The sequence below is a fragment of the Lipophrys pholis genome (genome assembly GCF_963383615.2).
Source record: "Lipophrys pholis genome assembly, chromosome: 23".
NCBI lineage: Eukaryota > Metazoa > Chordata > Actinopteri > Blenniiformes > Blenniidae > Lipophrys > Lipophrys pholis.
In genome coordinates this window covers 1,988,231-2,009,277 of record NC_137645.1, presented here as the reverse complement: position 1 = coordinate 2,009,277, position 21,047 = coordinate 1,988,231, and the positions used below count along the sequence as shown (strand labels likewise).

The following is a 21,047-nucleotide window of genomic DNA, read 5'->3' as shown; positions in this document are numbered from 1 at the left end:
ACCAGGAGGTTTATTGGTGACCCTAAATTGCCCCTAGGTGTATATGTGAGTGGATTTATGAACGGCTGGATCATGAGTTGGCTTCAGAGGTCAGAAATTTAAAGATTAATGCAAATCTTGGCTCATATGATTCTTTGTTTTAATAACATGTTGTGAAAATAAATAATCACCTTATACAACATTATTAATTATTATTATTATTATTATTATTATTATTATTATTATTATTATTATTATTATTATTATTATTGTTATTATTAATAAACTGACATCACCACGCCTCTTCACACCTGATTTGATGTCATACCGGAAAAGCTCGCTTTTCATTGGTCAAACTCTGGCAGCACAAAACCAATCAGATGTAGTCATGTGTGACAAACAGGAAGTGGATGCGTTGCGATGCTGTTTGTAGTTTTTTTGTCATCGCAGCACTTGATGCCGGTGTTTGGACAGATTTAATATCCTGACATGGACCAGACTCTTCACAAGGGAGGATAATGACATTTCATCGACAGGTTACGTAGTGAAAGAGGACTTTGTTGTGAGAGACACGAAAGGAGCGAGTGTTTCGGGGTCTCTTCCTGGTTTCTGTGGGTGAGGTCTGCTCGGAGATCATATCGGAACAAATCTACACACATGGGGGAATAAAACATGTGATTTATCAGGTTAGTTATGATTTCTATTAACTCTCTTTCCCCTTTTTCCCCGGTGTGCTCCTCCGGAGCTTCCCTCAGCCGCCCACTGTGAACTGTTAGCTGCTAATGCTACATGCCTCTGCACCTGTCTCTTCTTTGTCTCTTGTCTGCGGTTTACTTTCACGCTTTGTGTCCGTTAGGCTGCAGATCAAGTTAAACTTGAATCCAATACTCTGTGGCATTTGTTTTAAATGTGCACGGAGTGTGTGAGCAGCTCCCAAAGCTGGACAAAGACCCCAGAGGTGTGCAGATATGTGTGATCTGAGCTGTGTGTTTGTGTGTGTCCCAATAGTCTGAAGAGTCCTGAAATTGGAAAAATAAAATATAAAAAATGGCTTCTTCCAAAGCAAAGGTGGGAGTGAACAATGAGAGCCTGAAGGAGAGCAATCTGTCTGAAGAAGCGGCACAAAATACCAGGACATACAGCCTGGATGACTTGGAGACCATCGCCACAGTGGGTGAGTTTTATGTACACACACACAACCCACCCCTCCAGGTGACGTACACGTGGTGCTGTGACTGAAGGGACCCTGACCTTGCACAGGTGTATCACACATGCCCAGTCCAGCGTGTGAGATGACACTAGATCCACCCAGCAGCTGACAGTGTGTGAAGGCAGGTTTCACCTGGACAGGTGAGCAGTCCATCACAGGACAGACACAGAGATGGACAGTCACGCTCACATCTGGACTGTGGGAGAACATGCAAACTTTATTCAGAAAGACCTGGCCTGGGCTCATATTGTTCAGAACCAGAACTGATCTGACCGTAGCTGACAGATATCATTACTGTCAATTGTCAGAAGTCCTGTGTGTGGACAAACCTTTGACCTCATTTGTCTGAAAACAAACATTTAAACAGGTTGTTTTACAATGCGTTTGTATTTCATTGCAGTAAATCCCGGGGGAAAATATAAGTTGTTGGTATTGTTTATCATTATATTCATATCAGATGACTGGTTGACAAGAGATCAAAGTGGGCTCTGTGGCTGTTTAACAGAATAAAGTGTTGATACCCGATATGGAAGATCAATGATGAAATAGATTAGAAGATGTGCTGTTGGTACAGAATATTAATGGATAGTAGGTGTTGTATACAAGACGGACCGAAGGTAAAAGCGATGGATGTAAAACCTGTTGAAGAGAGTAGTCCTGCATGCTTGTGGTGTTAATGAAAGTGTTGCCATTAAATTGTGCAGACAGCCTGACGATGAGCAACTCGTCCATCACATAATGACATCTGTCGAATCATCTACGGGTCAGAACTCTTACTGGTGACTCATTTCTTTGTCCATTCATCAAAACTTAAAAGATATGTGTAGTCTCAAAAGAGAAAGCGCTTTAAAAAAAAAAAAAAAGTCCAAATTTGGCCCATTTTGTGGTTGAAAGTGCTTTCAACATTGTCCCTAAAAATACTGCGTGTGTATAAAAGGCTCTTTGAATCCTGTAATCACAATCTTCACAGCAAACCAATAATCTCCTCCGAGCTGGACTGAAGAGAGACTGCACTCACATTTATCTTTCATCCTGTTCCTAAACTGAACAGGTAAATTGAGCCGGTATACACTTCACACGGGTGAATTAAAGTGATCTGTATTCAAGAAGATTTATGGTTGAAGTAAAGAAGAATGAATTGTCGACTCAGGGAGTCATAAACAGTTAAAATGAGATGACACCAGGTCCTCCACCCTTTATCTTTCAGTGTTTGATGAGAATAATCCTCCAGTGAGGCACTTCGCCATCTTTCAGTGTGTAGCGTAGCATTAAGTGCTCTGTCTTTTTGTCCATTAGTCAACACTGACATCATAAACACCAAGTAGAGCAAACATTATTCAGATCTCATATCGGCCTGCCAGCCTCCTCCAGCTGACCTACTTTTCTTATTTTGTTTGTTTTTATTAGGATGACTTTCGTTCGTGTTGTTGATTGTTTCATTTTAATCTCTAAAGTACAACAATTGATTAAGTGTCTGCAGAGTGCTGAGAATATTCTCCCCGAGCTTTGACGCATTCGGCCAAACACTCTTAAAATCAGTGTTAAAACAGTGAAGATTTCTTTCTTCCAGATTCTGTAGTGAGACAGCCCGGGGTGATGTTCACTCTGTAGGAGTCATGTCGAGGTTGGTTTGAATACAGGAAGTTTGAGACAAACCTACGTCCTGATATTACACAAGACGTTCCAGACTCTGGAGCTTCGTCTGTAAAATCTGAATCATCTCCTCCATAGAAGCAGCTCAACAAGCAAACATAAACCGCCTCAGACAGATTTGATGCTTTTTCATTCACCGGGAGGAGATGAGTTTGCTGATTTTAACATCAAATCAACAGAGGTGTTGCTATTCAAGATGATTTGCTGACAGCTGCAGAAAAGGAGATTTCTCACACTGTGAACAACTGGGAATGAAGACAGCACAAACCTCTTTATACATGTGAATAACATACATACTTGTGGTTAAAATCGAAACAAGAAAAAAGGCTAAAATCATTAATTTGATGGCTGATAAAATATTGGTTGTTCTCCACTGTAATTGTTGAAAAACAAATAGTTTATAAGCCGAGTTATTTTAATTTGAAACGTGTTCTGAAGATCCAGGTGATTTTTATTTAGATTAAGGTGTTCAGAAACAGCTTTTTATCTCATAAAGGTTGCCCCCTCTGTTCTACTTGTGCCACTAATGGAAGACGGATGATGCACAAAAACACCAACATCATCGACATACATGTTTGTGTTCACTGCACATCATGTTGTCTTACCACATTTTGAGCAGATACTGTGCAGCCGTTAAGCCTTTTTCCTGAACACTTCTCCACAGGTTGTGCAGACGGCTTTGACATACATCGTGATTTATGGTTTCATGATCAGTAATATGCATCAAGCTACACGCAAGCAGCCCGAGCTCACCGTCTGTGGGGGAGCAGCAGTCATCCTACATTGCTGGGGCTTATGAGCCCGCGTAAAAATCCAATTTGCTGAGCCATTCTGTCTGATGAGGAGGATTTGCCTCCGAAAACAAAAGCATCTAAAGCTCTTTATCTGTCCGCTCTCTTTTAATTGTTATTGAAATCATGAGGCGTCCCTCATGTACCATTAGACTTATTTGCTTCTGTCACATGTGGAGATATCCTCTGCGACTCCGAGCAGGACTGCTGCCAAGGCGGATGAATTCAGCCCCCACCCCACCCCGTCAGGAGTGTTTCTCTGCTCCTGAAATGGAGCAGGTGAAGAAGCAGTGAGGGATGACCTCGTTCCCACAGGGAGGAATATCAGTTGCAGGACATTATTCTAAGTGGAGCAGCTATTACGCGGGTTAGCTTCACTGCCAGTGTCTTTTATTGGCTGTTCTCAGATAACAGCGGAGGAAACACTAAAGCAGCAGCCTCGTCCTGTAGAACAGCACTCGTGGAACTGTGAGGGGCTTTCATGTTATCACATTTAATCACATCCGAGTAGATGAAACAATTTATAATTCAAGCTGATTCTCGTAGACTAACATTATAACTCAACATAATCTTGATTCATTTGAGATTCTTTCAAACTTCCTATATCTAGAAGAAAACAGTGGATCTAACATTAACTTGAATCTACATGGTTCTACAAAGAATTTCTTGGTGATCTATAAACTCTTTTTCTCATATTTTGCATATATATCCACGCTTTCTTCCCACAGTTTTTAAACGGAAACTTTCCTCTGCACTGTTTCACCATCACATCTGTTAGCTGCTTCTTTTCACAAGTTGTGACGTGTTGGTGTGTCATTTGATCGGTATGCCGGGTGGAGACCAGTGACTAGTCATCTGAACGGTTAAACGTCTGCACCAGAAATATTAGTCAGTTAGTGATTTATTCTCGTACGAGGTGCGGTTAAGCAGTCATACACCCTCCTTCCATTAGTGCGAGCTACAGAGGCTCGGACAGCAGTACTCGAGTAAACAGCTGGATCTGAACACACACAATATATTTTATTGTTAAAATACTGAATTATTATTTGTTAGTTTTGAGGGTTTTCTGCTCAACATTTTCATTGAGAGGACCAAGGAACTGGTTGCCTCTGAAGAAACATGTTCTTTTCTGCCCTAAAATATTTGAGTAAAGGTATGAGGTGTTGATCTGACTGTGACGGCGTCCCGGCCTGAGACAAAGCGTCTTTGTGACGAAAGCTGAGAAACAAGACGGGCTGCGTTGCATTAGCATGTTGCAACAGAGCAGAGACTGTTGAATCACATCCTGTCATCAGTCACTCATTTATTGTCTCCTCACTGCTCATCAGCAGCTCCACATTGACCTTCAGTCTGAACTCTGCTGCTCCTGCTGGGACTTTAGCCATTACTTCCCACTCTGCGTGCTTTTTCAACCACAATCTGACCTGAGCCGTGTGCTGTCTGCCTCGTCCAACAGGCATCACTCAGCGGTGAACGGATGGAGGAGAAAGTAGGAGTGATGTGAGGCTGCTGTCGCTCTCTGTGACAGATAGAAAGCAGATGTGTCAGCCAGTGATAATGTGATTGTCTACACATCATATTAGATTAAGGACGGCTGCTTCGTGTAAGATTACCAACACGAACATGAAAAAAGGCATGTAACTAATTACACAGCCAGCGTGTGAAGACAGACAGAAAGTGAAACTAAAGGGTTTCCCTGCAGGCGGAGTCTGTGTTTCTACATGTTTAATAACTGCCTGTCAACACTCTCTCATACACACACACACACACACTGATTGCTCTGTCTCCATCAGACAAAAACACGTCGTGTGTGTTTCCTGCAAGAGACACTGAGATGTAAAACAATGTGTAAATAAGCATTTCTAATCAGATTTATTTTCTCTTGGCTCACACTTAAAGCTGACAAATGGAACTCTTAAATAAAAAGCTGTGAAAAGAGCTAAAATGGCTAAAACATGTAAACCTGCTAAAACCACATGAAATTATGTTGAGAAACTGGAGTGAAATACAATCCTGGCTCTGTGCAGTCGATGACATGCACATCAGGATTTTAGCGCTGCACAATATATCGCAAATGTATAGTTGTCGGAACACCAGCATGAACAATATCCATGTCGCAAAAGACTGAAGTGTGACGGTGTTTCCATGCACTGTGCATTCATGCTCTGCAATTTCATAATAACGCTTTTTAATTATGAAAAACAAAAGTGAGATTAATCACAAAAATGTGCACTTAACTAATTAAAACGTAATCAATTAACCTGAATTATTTCATACCTGGAGGACAGAGGGAAGAAGTTGGTTATAAAACTGCAGATTTCAAAGCTCAAGGACATTAATATTGTGTACTTGAGTATTTTTATTTATCGCAAATTATGGGAGAATTTCAGTGCAGTACAAACATTGTGAGCTGCGTGTTTCTTTGATATTGTGCCTCCATTTCATTGAAACACGAGACACATGTTGAGATGATGATGTTGGATGTATTGGCTGTGATCGACAAGTGTTCAGTTTCACTTCAGGGTCTTTTTAATGCCGCCCCGCCTCAGGAACAGGGACGTTTGGCCGAGTGTTCCTGGTGAAGGACAAGAAGAGCCGGGCGTTCTTCGCCCTGAAGCAGATGAAGATCCCCGACGTGATCCGCCTCAAGCAGGAGCAGCACGTCCACAACGAGAAGGAGGTGCTGACCGAGGTCAACCACCCCTTCCTCATCCGACTGTGAGTCTGTGCCACAAGCGTCTCATGAGTGGAGCAGAAACCCAACAGATTCACCCCACACCGCCTCCACACCCCTACATGTGGCCCGTTTCTTCTCAGCTGCATCTCGGCGCCACCAAAACACGATTTCTGTCATGCGACTAACATCATAACATGCCAATTATTTAGGAAGATAGTAAAAATAATTACAACCATCATTATTTAAAATAGGCCAGATTATTAGGTAGAGTGTCAAACATACGGCTCCCAAGCCTAATTTTTTGTTTGAAGGAAGGCGTGGACGTTAGACGTGATTTAATAGTTTCATTTCCTGCTGTGATGAGACTCCACAGCCTGATAAATGTTCCTGTGGATCCAGTTGGACTCGCGTTGATTGTGCTTTATTCAGTCTAATAAAACACTTCATCTGAATGTCCCCGCTCGGTAACGAGCAGGTTTATGTGAACACTGATTGCTGGTGTCAGTTTACACTCCAGAGATCTTCTCTGCTCTATAACACGGATCTGTCTGCAGCTTTGCCCCTCAACCACACTGGGGAATTAAAAATTCAGATTCTGATTCTTTGACGCTTCATTCATGTGTGTGTGTGTTCTGTGTTTCCGGCAGCTTCTGGACCCACCACGACGAGCGCTTCCTCTACATGCTGATGGACTATGTCCCCGGCGGCGAGCTGTTCAGTTACCTGCGCAGCCGCGGCCGCTTCAGCAACGCCACCGGCCTCTTCTACACCTCGGAGATCGTGTGTGCCATCGAGTACCTCCACTTCAAGGAGATCGTGTACCGAGACCTAAAGCCCGAGAACATCCTGCTGGACGGCGAAGGACACATCCGCCTCACCGACTTCGGCTTCGCCAAGAAGCTCTCCGACAGGTGAGACAGATCTTTAAGTCGATGTCAGTGTTCGTGTTCGTCAGCCAGTCTTATAGCTGACTGCCCGAGGCTTTCGCTAAATTACCTGTATGCTTTCCTTGATGTCGTCTATCTCACCTCCGGGTGGCGAATGTCACACTTAAATCACAAAGTTCAAAAGTTGACAAAGTGTCGTCTGCATTCTTCTTTTCACAAAAATGAAACTTTTTATTTAACGCGGACAGGCTCATTTCAAACATTTGTGCATGTTTGATATTGAGTGCAGAGAAAGTGACAAAGGAAAGCTACGATGAAGATAATACCAGTAAAATATGTAAAACTACAAAAATGAGAAACACAGATAAGAATTGTAGGAACCTGGTGACAACAGGACAGAAGTCAGGAGAATGAAAATTCTGAAAAATGGCTTAAAAACAAGAACACACACAGTTCAGTTGTGTCTGGTTTCAACTGGGTCCAAGAAGAGAAAGAGCACTGTTATTATGGAAGTACCTGGAGACTCGACAGCACGCCACTGTTTATCTAATATGGATCAGGCTGAATTTCCTCTCCGCTTGTTGGAGTTCAGGAGCCGATCATCAACAAGACGCCAAGTCTCCACAAAGCTTCCACGCAGACTGAAGGTTTTTACATTCTGCCAGGAAAGCAGCTTTTCTCCAATGCCGGGGGTTTATGGCGACATGACACCAGCACAAAGAGCATTTTATTGTCTCACCAAACACAACACTCTCCCACCAACGCGGCCCCATGCTGCGTTTTTATTCGTGGCCAGCTGAAACTGAAGTCTGTCTCAGATTGTGTCCTGGTGTCTTGATTCCCGGCGTGTCTGTGCTGTCATGTTTGGGGTCTGTCCTCACAAATGCGCTGACTTCAGCTACAATCCCTCTTTATTACTTCCACACTGCAGCCTACACACTCGTGCTGAGGGCTGCATGGAGCCACTCGGAGGCTGGTAATTACTTCATGACGCCGTGTGTCTCGTCTGCTGCATAGCAGCTCGGGTACGTTTGGTTGTAGTTGTGAGTGAAGCTGCAAAATAGATTTGGAATGTCTCGTTATCACCATAGCAACATGCCTAATACACATATGATGTGATTATTAAAGAAGATACCGTCCAGCTGGTTGTAATTGGGTCAATCACCGTTACTTTGTGGGATTGGAATTTTTGTCTTTAAATGCATTGATATCATTTGTGTTTATATGATGGCTGCACAATATATTGGAAATGTTAATGCGATAGTAACATTAGTAGTAAACGTCAAACGAGGTCAAAAATCAAGAAGTCACCAAAAACAAAATATACAAAACTGTTCCTCACAAAACATCTGCATCGGTGGTTGTATTCATCACAAATCATATTATAATGATCACATATGGACAGCTCACGTGATGTCATGTCGCTGTCGTGTCCCGCTTTTCACAATTTGTCATAAAGTATTTTGTGGTAACTTTATCAGAGAGAACATTGAGAGCCAGATGCTGCAGTCGCTCTTTACTAGCAAAGTTACATTAGCGTCAAACCCATGCGCGCTGAAGGCTGCAGAAACTGTGAAGCGACAGTCTCTTTAGTTCCCCAAGATAAAACTCCAAGTATCACAGTATTTTTCACTACAGTGAGTTCAGAGTGACTGAACTGTGATCAGATGTTTTCTCCTTTGTGCATTCGTGTTCTGCAAATTCAAAGTTACACTCTGAAAGATAAGTGAATTGTGATTAATTCACAAAAAGTACATGATTGACAGGCCTGATTACTTCATATCTGGTGGAGGCTGAGAAATGAAGGGAAAATTACTAAAAACCATCTCACACATTATTTGGCTATTGCAATACTCTTGTAATATTGCATGTTCACCTGATATCATGCGGTTTGACTATTTTGTATGTTTTGCACTGAAATAAAGTAGAAATGTTCAAACTGACAGTGAACATGCTGTGAAAATTCAACATGACACAATTTGAAGTGTGGAAAAAAAGGATTACTTGCGATTAATTCCCCAAAAATTGATTAATAAATCATCCGACTGTTGTTTTGGAAGAACAAATCACAAAGCACATAAGCCACTTATATAATAATAGTTTATTGCTTCGGTTTGTTCCCTGATAAAGTTCCACGTAGTGAAGCTCAGGTTTCTGTTGGAGTTTGAAGTGTGAAGCTCAGACGAGGAGTCACCAGAGGAGCGATGCACAGCGGCTGTGATCTGCACTGCAGTGTTTCCTCCGAGCTGACCCCCCCCTGACATGTAAACATAATGGAGTTAGATTACATTTCCCCCGGACCGCCACGCGCAGCAGATGGAGAGTGGATACCTCTCTGATGTGCAACTGACCCACTTATAAAAATGGAGGGCAGCACAATTGCCTGCGATGGGATGACAACTGCCTCATTGCTACGATAGCACTCTCCTGCTTTCCATGTTGAGGACATGATGGAGCACCATCAGTGCCTTGTCCTCCCGATGCTGCCACAGTGCCCCCTGCTGGCTGGCCTGCTCATCTGCGCCTCCAAAACTGATATCCACTCTGCACTGACTCTTCAACAAAATGATGTGTTTACTCACTTTTTTTAAAACATTCATCTTCCAGCTGGAGGTGACAAATGTTCCATTTATAGTAGAGGTTGAAATGTTGATCCGGTAAAATCTATGTCTCTTGCACGCTGCCTTACATTTACTTCAGCTGAGAAATGTTGTGTTTCCTAAGTCTCCCCTCGGTAAAATAACCAGGATTAAATCAAAATAAAGAAAAGTCTCAGAGGAAAATACAGAGTTTCACTTATTTAGTTCCACTGACGACCTGAATGATGTGTGCAGAGAAAGAAAGCAAACTAAACAAATGAAAATAGAGGGGAAAACTATTTTAAAAAAAAATCTAAAATGATGAGAACGATCAAAAATAAAGCACTGGAATGGATAAACAGTCAAAAAAAAAAGGGGGGGTGTAAACAGCTAAAAGAACTCTTATGACCAAAATACTTGAAACAGTTGGAAAAGTTGTCATAAAATGGCTGAAACTGAACTGAGACGGCTGCAACGGCAAAATCCACTGAAGCTCTTGAAACTGCTAAAAGAAATAAAACTTGAGAGACTGAGAGAACTCATCCAAAATAGCAACTCAAACGTAAAATATCTGCAAACGTCAGTGGTTCTTCCTTGTTTATAAATACAAAACAAACCACTGTTTTGAAGAATAAATGAAAAACTACATGAACAGAAGTTTTGAATTTTTTGGGGGGCTCCAGAGTTCTTTTAAAAAATTGGGTTTAAACTTTATTAAAAAAAAAAAACGTCTCGTCTGTCATGAAGTTGGCTGATCTCCACGTCAACACGTGTGTTATCACCACATTACTGCACTTTATTGCCCCTCCTCATCTTCCAGCGAGGACATTACCATACCAATCACCGTCGCCGTGGCAACCGGCCCAAAGAGGTCATTACCCAGGTGATATCGGTGACAGACGATGAAAGGCTGGAGCCGGGCCGGGTGCTCTTCATCAAGTGTGTGTTTGTTCCCCGTCATCAGTGTCTCACACACACACACCCACACACACACACACACACACACACACACACGCGATGGTACATGTCTCCACAGTGTGTTCATCTGTACAGTGCATACATCGCTCCACAGATGGCTCTCTTTAACACCGTCATGTCTGAAAGACTTTCCATCATATTCTACAAAATCAAATTCATCTGGAACCACAAAATAACTTTGACCTTCAGGATGAAGATTAAAACAGCACATGAAGTATATATTCATTTTTATATACATAGAAAAGCTTTTTAAAGGGATTTAATGAAATTTGAAAAGTGCATGCTGGCCTGCATTATATATGTGAGAACATTGCGAACACAATAGGATTTCTTTCAAATAACAGTGCTTCTCTCTTTTTTTCTTAATTAATTGCACAATTGTGTACAGAGTGTGAATGCAGAGTTCAGGGAAATATCATTTACGTATATCTTGTATCCTGATACCTCAGCAATGATGAAATCATGATATATTTAGATTTTAATTCAGTTTTTAACTGTTTCATTTGAGCCGTTTTACCGTGTTTAACCACTTTTAGCAATTCAAGGAAATTCAGTTGATGTGTTTTAGCCATTTTAGCATTTTGAATGTTTTATTTACTTTTAGCTGCTTTCCTTATGTTTTTTTTTTTAGCTGTTTTTCACCAGTTATTCCACGCTGAATAAACTCTTAATTTAGTACTTTTGACTGTCTGCTGTGCAACTCAGTTAAAATAAAATCAAAATGATTATTTACACATAATTTCCTGACAGTACAGAGGGGGTAATACCCATTTAGAGAACTTTTTTAACCAGAAATGGTGAAACGTGCAGCGTGCACAGGACTGAAATGTGTTGAATACGTTTCCCTTCAGGACCTGGACCCTGTGCGGGACCCCGGAGTATCTGGCTCCCGAAGTCATCCAAAGCAAAGGCCACGGGCGGGCCGTAGACTGGTGGGCTCTGGGCATCCTCATCTTCGAAATGCTCGCTGGGTAAGTTGTGTGCTCGACCTGTGTTTGCCACGGGGGGGCGCTCTGCTCCGAAACAAACACATTTTACACCATCTGCAGCCACAAAATATGTCTGAAATGAAGAGAACAAACTCATAAAGTTTCAATTTAATTTTCCTATCCATGAAAAACATTTAAATTAAGTGTTTCTTTCTGTAGTAGCTTTTTTTTTTTCTTAAGTCATTTGGAGCTTTCAATATAACTTTGGTCGTCTTTGAACTTCTTGTTTCCCCTGACTCTCGTTCGTCTGGATCTATTGACGGGCAGCTTACTGCGAGGTCAATATGTCGAGTCCTCGTCCACTCGTCTTGAAAGGTCCCCCGTCATCGGGCCCACCTTCTTTCTGCTGTGGTAGGAAACTGAGGCGGCTCCGACTGTGTGGAAGGAATGTGACCTTTTCCCAGCATTCATAGCGGGGCTTTGAAGAGTTTCGGTTCTGCAGACACTGGATGCTCTTTTGTGCGCGCGTGTCCATGGATGGGCAGTTAATATAAAAGCCCCTCAGACAAAGAGCCTCCCTCACGTTAAAAAAAAACAAAAAACTTCAAATAGCTTTTTAAAAATTTTTTTTTTGATAAAACGACTTAAATTAGAAAAAAGGCTAAAATTCCAAAATGTAAAAAAAAAAATGAAATGTCCAAATAGTCAATATATGCTTCATACCATAAATATCTAGAATAGCTTTAAACACTTTAAAAGGTGAAAATGAAAAAGTCAACAAAACAGCTAAAAATACAACCCAATATCAGCAGATCTACTTTGTAGTTATGAAACAACTTAAGATGTAGTTTTTGTACGTACAGTAAGGCTAATTATAAACATTCTGAGGTGTGTTCTCTTCATTTTGAAGGTGAAACATGTTCTGTGGCTCCAGATGAGTTCTATTCATTGAAAGGTGGTATAAACTAGCCTTTTCTTCATGAGGGTTTCAGGACTCGGCTGTAAATCCCACAATGTGGAGTGTGTGTTTGTGAAGATCCAGCGTGTGGATCCTCTGGGTTGAAGCCCGAGTTAAATAAACAGAAAGTTCAGGAGAAGAAGAGTAGATCATTTTTCTGAGACGCTGCCTCCGGGGCCAGATTACTGGACTTCATGTCAACACTTCCGTGTGAGTGTGTGAGTGTGTGCGTGTCTTTGACGTGAGGGCGGATCACTAAACACAGGATTTCACCAACATCATTCATTCATCAGTGTTTGCGTAGAACGGTTGAGGACAAAACATTCGATCACAGAAAAATAAAGCTCATGCAGGGAGAACATGCAAACTCCATACCGACAGTCCGTCATACGGAGTTTATTCTGCCATCTTCTTCACTTTACCAAGTCCTTTTTCGCTGTTTCACCTGATCGGTCTTTACAATCCTTTTTTCACTTATAATAGCAATTTGAATCTACTTCAGCATTTCAGATCATGTTGTTTTAGCTGTTGTACCTTTAATTTATCAGTTTCTAGTGGTAAACACACAAAGCTCAAGGAAAAGCAGCAGGTCGTCGGTGAAAGTAAATGAGTGAAACTGGACATTCTGCATCAACTATTTAAATGGAACATTTTAACCTTTAACGGTGAGATAAGAGTCATTTAGAAGCATACGGTGAAGATGTTGATTTCCCTGTAATGTAGGGGAAGCTTCATGGAGCCACTACAGAGGAGCTGTCGAGCCGCATGTGGCTGAAAGTAAAGTCGACATCATCAGATAATCACTGTATGGTATCATCCTCCCACATGTTGCTGCAGTGACCCAGATTCTTCAGCTGTGAAGCATCACTGTTGGAGAAGGAGAAAGAAATAGCAGCCAGCTCTCAGACGCCTCCGCCTCAGTCTCCACTGTGTGTGTGTGTGTGTGTGTGTGTGTGTGTGTGTGTGTGTGTGTGTGTGTGTGTGTGTGTGTGTGTGTGTGTGTGTGTGTGTGTGTGTGTGTGTGTGTGTGTGTGTGTGTGTGTGTGTGTGTGTGTGTGTGTGTGTGTGTGTGTGTGTGTGTGTGTGTGTGTGTGTGTGTGTGTGTGTGTGTGTGTGTGTGTGTGTGTGTGTGTGTGTGTGTGTGTGTACATGTGCGCGTGTGCACTGCTGGCCTGATGTGTTTAGAAGCTGCTCTCATTATGTAATGTGTGGGTAATGACATGTCCAGGCCGGAGACACGGAGGAAATCACTGCGTCCTGTAACTGGAGGAAACACACACTGACATCAGATCGGCCAAAAATCTGTGAACCCAGTTGACTCCTCTCACTGGACCAGAGATCTGCAACCAATACCAACAAAACACACCTTTGTCCTCTCTTTATATATCAACAGCACACCTAGTAAAACTCACCTGCACGTTTAAGCTTCAAAATGAAGACAACGCGGCTCATAATCTTAGATATGTTACATTTAGGAGATTTAAAATCCTGATATTCTATTATTGTGTTCAACAGTTTCATCTATTTCATTTGTTTTACCTATTAAATGTATTTTAGCTTCATTAGCAGTTTTATCACTTTTCTATTTTAGCAGTTTCACCATGACTTTTGTTGTTTATTGACATGTCAGAATGTGTTGTTTATTTATGACGGACTGTTGAACTGTCTTTGTATTTTATGCTCTCGCCTCAGTTACCTGGAGATAACCCTGTGTCTCCGCAGGTATCCTCCGTTCTTCGATGACAATCCTTTTGGAATCTATCAGAAGATTCTAGCCGGAAAACTGGAATTCCCCCGTCATCTGGACTTCTACGTCAAGTAAGAAACTAATCCTTTCTGCGTCAGTTATTTAATGAAAAGGACAGATGGTACATTTCTAAATTCAATCCTCATTGATGAACTAATGTGGAGACTTTTCTGGTCATTTAAATGAGTTTAAAAAGTAGCTCGTTAAATTTTTTTTTACATAAGACAGAAAAACATGTTGGTAAAAAAAGCATCAAATGCTAAAACTTCCCTTTCAGTGACTGAAAAAGTTTCCACCTTATACAGAAATACAATATATGTGAAAATGTCCAGTGTGTTCTCACAGAAATAAGCTCCAGCTCATAATTCCTGCAGATTATTGTGAATCGTGGGCCTGACATATCTGCAAATTGAACATTTGCACAAGAATATTTCACAACATTTTCAAACGTTTCTCACATTGATGAACTATGACCCTCTATGAAGTGAGTTGGATAAAAGAGTTGAGGAGATGGATGGAAGTCGGGAGTTTTCTGTTGTTTTCCAAACCCCCAACAAAGTATATTTCTTGATGATTAATCAGCACAGTAAATTATAAACTCATCGGAAAACGTGAACATCACTTCCACACGCTCTGTGAGAGTTGTGGGGATTTTTTTTTCATAACTTGTGAGCTCCTGCACATTCTTGTCAGGCTGCTGTAGGAACCAGAGCCAGCGTTCCCACCGTACACACACACACACACACACACACACACACACACACACACACACACACACACAGCGAAGTGGGGTTTTTGGAGTGCATCAGGTCAACAGTGTGTCAACACTTCAGCCAGCAGCTGCTTTCCTAACGCAGGCATGACCACACTGTGTGACGGGCAGGCAGGAAACATGAAATATTCCTCAGAAAAAGGCTGGCCGGAGCCTGAATCATCAGGGGAAACTGTGTGTGTGTGTGTGTGTGTGTGTGTGTGTGTGTGTGTGTGTGTGTGTGTGTGTGTGTGTGTGTGTGTGTGTGTGTGTGTGTGTGTGTGTGTGTGTGTGTGTGTGTGTGTGTGTGTGTGTGTGTGTGTGTGTGTGTGTGTGTGTGTGTGTGTGTGTGTGTGTGTGTGTGTGTGTGTGTCAGGACACACACATTCCTGCAGCATGAAGCTAATGAAGCAGCACTCCGGGGCCATCGGCGCTCCAGAGGTCTTCAACCTTTACAGCTGAGAGATGTTCTATAAAATTCATCATCTGCAGCCACAAAATATTTTAACCTTGAAACTGAACAGCAAACGGCTCATACGGTTTATCTTTACACCCAAAAACTGTCCGAATTAAAAGAGACGGGTTCAGCTGGAGCAGCAGTTTTCACTGGATTGATCTGCATGAGTCATTTTGACTTTTGACCTTTTCTATTCACTGACCTTACATCAGCTGCTGTTTCTGGGTCAACCCGGCCGGGTTCTCTGTAGCACCGAATGCTGAGAGAGAACTTGGTGGCCTGATGAAAAGTTGCAAATGATTCACGTGAAAAGGAGTTTTGCTGATCTCGCACTTTGATTTGCTTCTAAAATAAAGTAGAGTTTGTCTTTTAATCTGTTCTTCAGTCGGATTCAGTCTCTCCTCTCTGCTCTCCTCCTCAGAGATCTCATCAAGAAGTTTCTGGTCACTGACCGAGCGCGGAGACTCGGGAACATGAAGGTCAGTTACTTCCACTTCTTCAGCACAAGCACACACACACACACACACACACACACACACACACACACACACACACACACACACACACACACACACACACACACACACACACACACACACACACCATGTGGTTCCACTTACTCTAACTGAACTGTTTTATGGTGGATTTTTACAAACAAACACTGTTTTCACATATTTTCAACAATAAAGCTGAAACGATAGTTTAATTTAAAATCTCCTCTCAGACCTTTTCAGGACTTTAAGGTGAAATTTATAAAATAAAGAGAAGGGGTCTTTGTTTAGTTGCCTGCTGGAGGATTTTGAAGAGCTTTTGTGAGGTTTCCTAGCCTGATGTTCTCTTTGTTCACTGGAACTAGAATAAAATGTTGCTGCAGGTTGTTTTAGCAGAATCAGAGAAGAGCGAGTCCCTGGATTTCTAACTTATTGCAGCTTTAGTACTCGTCAATGTGAGCGGAGTAGTTTCCATTCAGACTGGAGAAGTGCAGCTTTTCAATCAGCAGAGCAGCCACAAATAAAGCTCTGGGCCCCTTCGTTAACTCCACATAATCCCCACAGTGTTTGGAAACACTCCAAGACGTCTTTTAATTATTTCTGATAAAATGCTCTTTAAGGATTTATGACGCGGGCACCTTTGACTTAAGCTGAGAAATGTTGAGTTTCCACAAAAAGCCATAATTAAAACAAAATATAGAACAATCTCTGAGGAAAATAGAGCTTCAGTCAATGCGGACAGACTGAAAAATATCTGAAAGTAAAAAAAAAAAGAATATTTAAAAAACAAACTGCTAAAATTAGTGAAAACAGCTAAAGGAACTGAAATGTCTAAAAGAGCTGAAAGGCTATAATTGGAAATTTTCAAAACACTAAAGAACTGAAACAAACAAGATTGACAAACTGTTTAAAATTGGTTAAAAATTTTTTTAAAAAACAGTTAAAATAACTAAAAACAACCAGAGGTTTAAGTCGTTGACGACTAAAAATCGATGAAACGACTCCTACATTGTAATTCTTAACATTTCTAAATAGAACAAAAGACACAGTTTTGGTGAAGATAATAACTGTACTTATGCAGGTTGTTTGCGTCATTCAGATGTTTTGTGACTCCAGACAATAATATTTGTCAGAAAGCTGATACGACGATAATTTACACTCTTCAAAATGAAAATCACTCTGCTCATGTGTATTGGTATAGGGAGTCTTTTAAAGTGTTATTATATTCACCAAACTGTGTTATATTTATAACATTTAGGAACTACAGTGTAGAACTGCTGATATTTTACGTGGTCAAACATTTGTAGATATTTTAGATGTTTCTGTTATTTCTGTTTAAGTTGTTTTTTGGCCACTTTTGCTGTTTCTTTCCCCAAATCTTTCGACCCATTTTAAACTCAGTGTTTTGGTCAAAAAGAGCTCCAAGAAGCAGAACAGTGCGGTGAAACGCTGCAGAGACACCAGGTCCGGAGTGTTCATTCATTCATGGGTTCGTGTTATGGTGAATCTGGGGGTGCTTGTGTGTTCCAGAACGGAGCGGACGACGTAAAGAAGCATCGCTGGTTCAAGACAGTGGACTGGGAGGCCGTCCCCCTCAGGAAGATGAAGGTGATCCTCCGTCAGGATCAGTCTCACATTGCTGATCCCGCCCAGTGATTACTGATCCATGTTTATTTCTCCTCAGCCTCCGATCGTCCCGAAAGTCTCGCACGAAGGCGACACGTCAAACTTTGACGTGTACCCGGAGGACGACTGGAAGAAAGACCCCGCGGTGCCTCCGAAGGACCTGGAGATCTTCAAGAACTTCTGAGCCGGAGAAAACACACTGTTTACCACTGTGGAGTGGGGGGGGGGGGGGGGGGGGGGTCCAGCTGGACCAGCCACCTCCACACAGGACAACTCCACTGACATGATTCACTTTTATAGTTTATTTATCGGACTCCAGTCCAAAACTTTGATCTTCTCCGTTTTTTTGTTTTTTTTATCACTGTTTTGTTTTCTGAGCCTGCTCATATGCAAAAACACCAAAAGACTGTTATTTCCTGTGTCTCTAAAGAAAAGATTCAGGTCTTTTTTATATTGTTTTATACGTTCTCTCTTTTTACTCTGTTCATATTTAAAGTGACTCCACACCGGTGCTGTTAACCAACCAGACGTCTGCAACCTCACTTGAATGGAAGTAACCATTTGTCTTTTTTTATTCTTCTTCTTCTTTTTTTCTATTTTCACATTAAACTGGAGGTACCACAAACAAAAAAAACACTATATTGAAAGTGCTAAATGGAAGGAAAAAAAATGGCTAAATACAGAAAGAACTGCCAAAACACTAAATGAACTACAGCAGCCAAAATATCCAACGGATAAAATGGCTAAAAATACAAATACAAGTAAAAGACATAAAAAATACTTGAATCGCTGAAGGAAAACAAAAAAAAAAGTCGAAGAGCTCATGAACAAAAAACCTGTTCTAACAACTATTAAAAAAATAATGATAAAGTTGCATAAAATCACTAATATTTTAAACGCCTAAAAAATGAAGGAACTAAAATAGTATGAATTTCACTAAACCGGATTTTTAAAATAGTTAAAACATTGCAGGCTGTCAAAATGCTGAAAGAACAACCAACGTGGTTTTTTATGTTATAGATGCAACATAAACCTCAGTTTTCTTCATTTTATAGGTTAAACGTGTTTTGTGGCTCCAGTTGAATTTTAGCCGCTTTAACGTTGACTGAAAAAGTGTTTTTTGAGGGTTGCAGACGTGTGGTTAAACTTTTGACTCCAGATTATTCACATGTTGTCTTTAAACTGTGTGTCTTTGGTTTAACCTGCTCTCATCAGAGTGAGGAACCTTCTCCGGCCTCTCCTCCATCTATTCCTGGTGCCTTCTGGCAAACTTCCTCTTTGTTCCCTATTGTGGAGCGTGAGCTCCGAGTCACTGGAGCAGCGAGTGGACATTCCCATTAGAATTATCTCTACATTTATCTCTGCTGGTTTTAATTTCTCTGTGAGAATCCCGACACAGACTCTGAATTTACTGGATTTTGAGTTGAAGTACTCCGTTTGTAAATTGTTACCAAAAAAATCCAAATGATGACTCCGTTTCTTCCCAGCCGAAAAGAGGAAAGCATGAGTGGCTTCACTGGAGGAGTGTGTGGTCCCTTTAAAGTCCGATCAGACTGTTTGTGGTGGACACTTGTTTAAAGGTGCCTTCATGACAGCTTGATGTCCTGCACACTCTTTTTCTTCCATTTTGTGCTTCCTCACTCTTCACCTGTCCCTCTGTACTCACATGGATATATTGGCCTTTAAAATAAACTTCATGAATGTGCCCTTCATTGCAGTGCATCTTATCCAGCAGTATCCTCCCAGTTGAAGGTCCAAATGGGCCATTTTAAGTACGGAAAGGTTCCAGTCAATGTAGATTCAGAGTGAAATGAGCAAAGCGACACGCACCAATATTTACTACATCATCATCTGCATAATCTGGAACATTTCTTAAGTGCGCCTGTTCGATGAAGAAAGGAGGTGATGGGTTCACATTGTACTGTTCCCCCCTGGCATCACCTGGCATGTAAATCAAAAGTGTTTTGGGTGAATTACATGTAAATTTCAAGAAAGACATAAAACCTTTCCAGCAGGTTGTTCTGATGTGAAAAGGACGTGAGAGGTGGTGTGTTTTCTTCCATGTGAAAATGAGACTATTTGCAGATTTTCAGTGAAAGTAACTTTGATTTTCCTATACCAGTGTGACTGAAAGTCCTTGTTTATTTTGTGTTCAGATTTTTCCTTTTGTTTTCTAAATGTATTAAACTGTCTGCTTTTTTTTATTTTATTTTTTTTATAAATAGTTTCAATTCAAACTGATCATTTGCTCGTGGAGGAAATGAGGTTGGATTGGATCAGATTGGACTGCACAGAAACAACGAAAGCCATGGAGGAGGAAAATTGTGTGATTGTCTGTGTGCGCGGCCGGACCCTTTACAATGACGCACATCGTCAATTCTGCACGTTTTATCGCTGCAAGACGCCGCCAGAGTTTAAGATTAAGGAATTAGTGTTATTAAGAAATAAAACATAGGATGATCCCGTGCAAGATAAAAACATCACTGAACTTAGAGAGGCAGCCGGTAAGTTGGCGGAACTCTGTTTGTTTTCCACGTGACGCTGTGTGCTAGCGTTAGCTTAGCCACCGTGTTGTTGCCCGGCAACGCAGGACGCCAGTATTAACCCTTTAATGGCTGAACGGATGTTTTATTTATTAAATGAGGGTATTTGGTATTTTTGGTTGCATTGTGCATGTGATTTGTTTTGAAGTTTCCCACTCTTTGTCACATTTTCCATTTTCTACTAAACTATTTCAGATTTTATAGTTTGTTTTTTTAACTGTAGTTGATTCACCACAAACACACACACTTTGTCCTGCATTATATTTTTCGATCAAATCCCAAAAATGGATTATTGAATCACACTTTAATATTTATAGCAGTTTTCATACAGGTTTTGTTCATTAATCTCATATTGGTGTATAAAACGTGTTTTTAAAATGCTATAACAAATTTGGGATTCTTGTGAAAATATAGTTTGTGGAATTTTTAAAAAGCTTCATACTTTCAGCAGAATGTGTAAGAAGGTGGAATCGACCGAGGAAACACAGGGCTTAAAAAAATTAAAACCCAACCCTAAAGAATAGAAAAATTAAATGGAAATATAAATACGATAGCACAGAAATGAATCACTGCATTTTGTCGAGAATATTTTTAATAATCTGTTAAATTATCAACAGTTTCTTCTTAAAAGGTGCCAGCTCTGTACAATATGGAACGGTTTTCTATAATCTGCAAACATCCCCCCCTTAAGATGAATTCAGTTGTAAAAACATTGTGTTTGGTAAAATAATGGATAGTTTTCCACAGACAGCGTCTGTTTACTGGTCAATGTGGTCAGATGTTTGGAATGA

At 41.0% G+C, this 21,047-nt stretch overlaps 1 protein-coding gene across 3 annotated transcripts; it reads left to right on the top strand.

Moving 5' to 3' along the window:
- Window positions 1-357: 357 nt before the first annotated feature.
- prkx (protein kinase X-linked) lies at window positions 358-19,742 on the top strand. 3 transcript variants are annotated; one of them, XM_080493091.1, is made up of 9 exons: window positions 358-665; window positions 1,043-1,153; window positions 6,183-6,351; window positions 6,958-7,221; window positions 11,606-11,725; window positions 14,364-14,459; window positions 16,018-16,075; window positions 17,618-17,695; window positions 17,772-19,742. In XM_080493091.1, the coding sequence occupies exons 3-9, from the start codon at window positions 6,254-6,256 to the stop codon at window positions 17,895-17,897; spliced, it is 840 nt and encodes a 279-aa protein (XP_080349217.1). In that variant the 5' UTR covers window positions 358-665; window positions 1,043-1,153; window positions 6,183-6,253; the 3' UTR covers window positions 17,898-19,742. The 3 variants fall into 3 exon arrangements, with proteins under 3 accessions (XP_080349217.1, XP_080349218.1, XP_080349216.1); XM_080493092.1 differs by having other exon boundaries at window positions 362-665; window positions 1,048-1,153; XM_080493090.1 differs by having other exon boundaries at window positions 362-665; window positions 988-1,153.
- The last annotated feature ends 1,305 nt before the right edge of the window (window positions 19,743-21,047 follow it).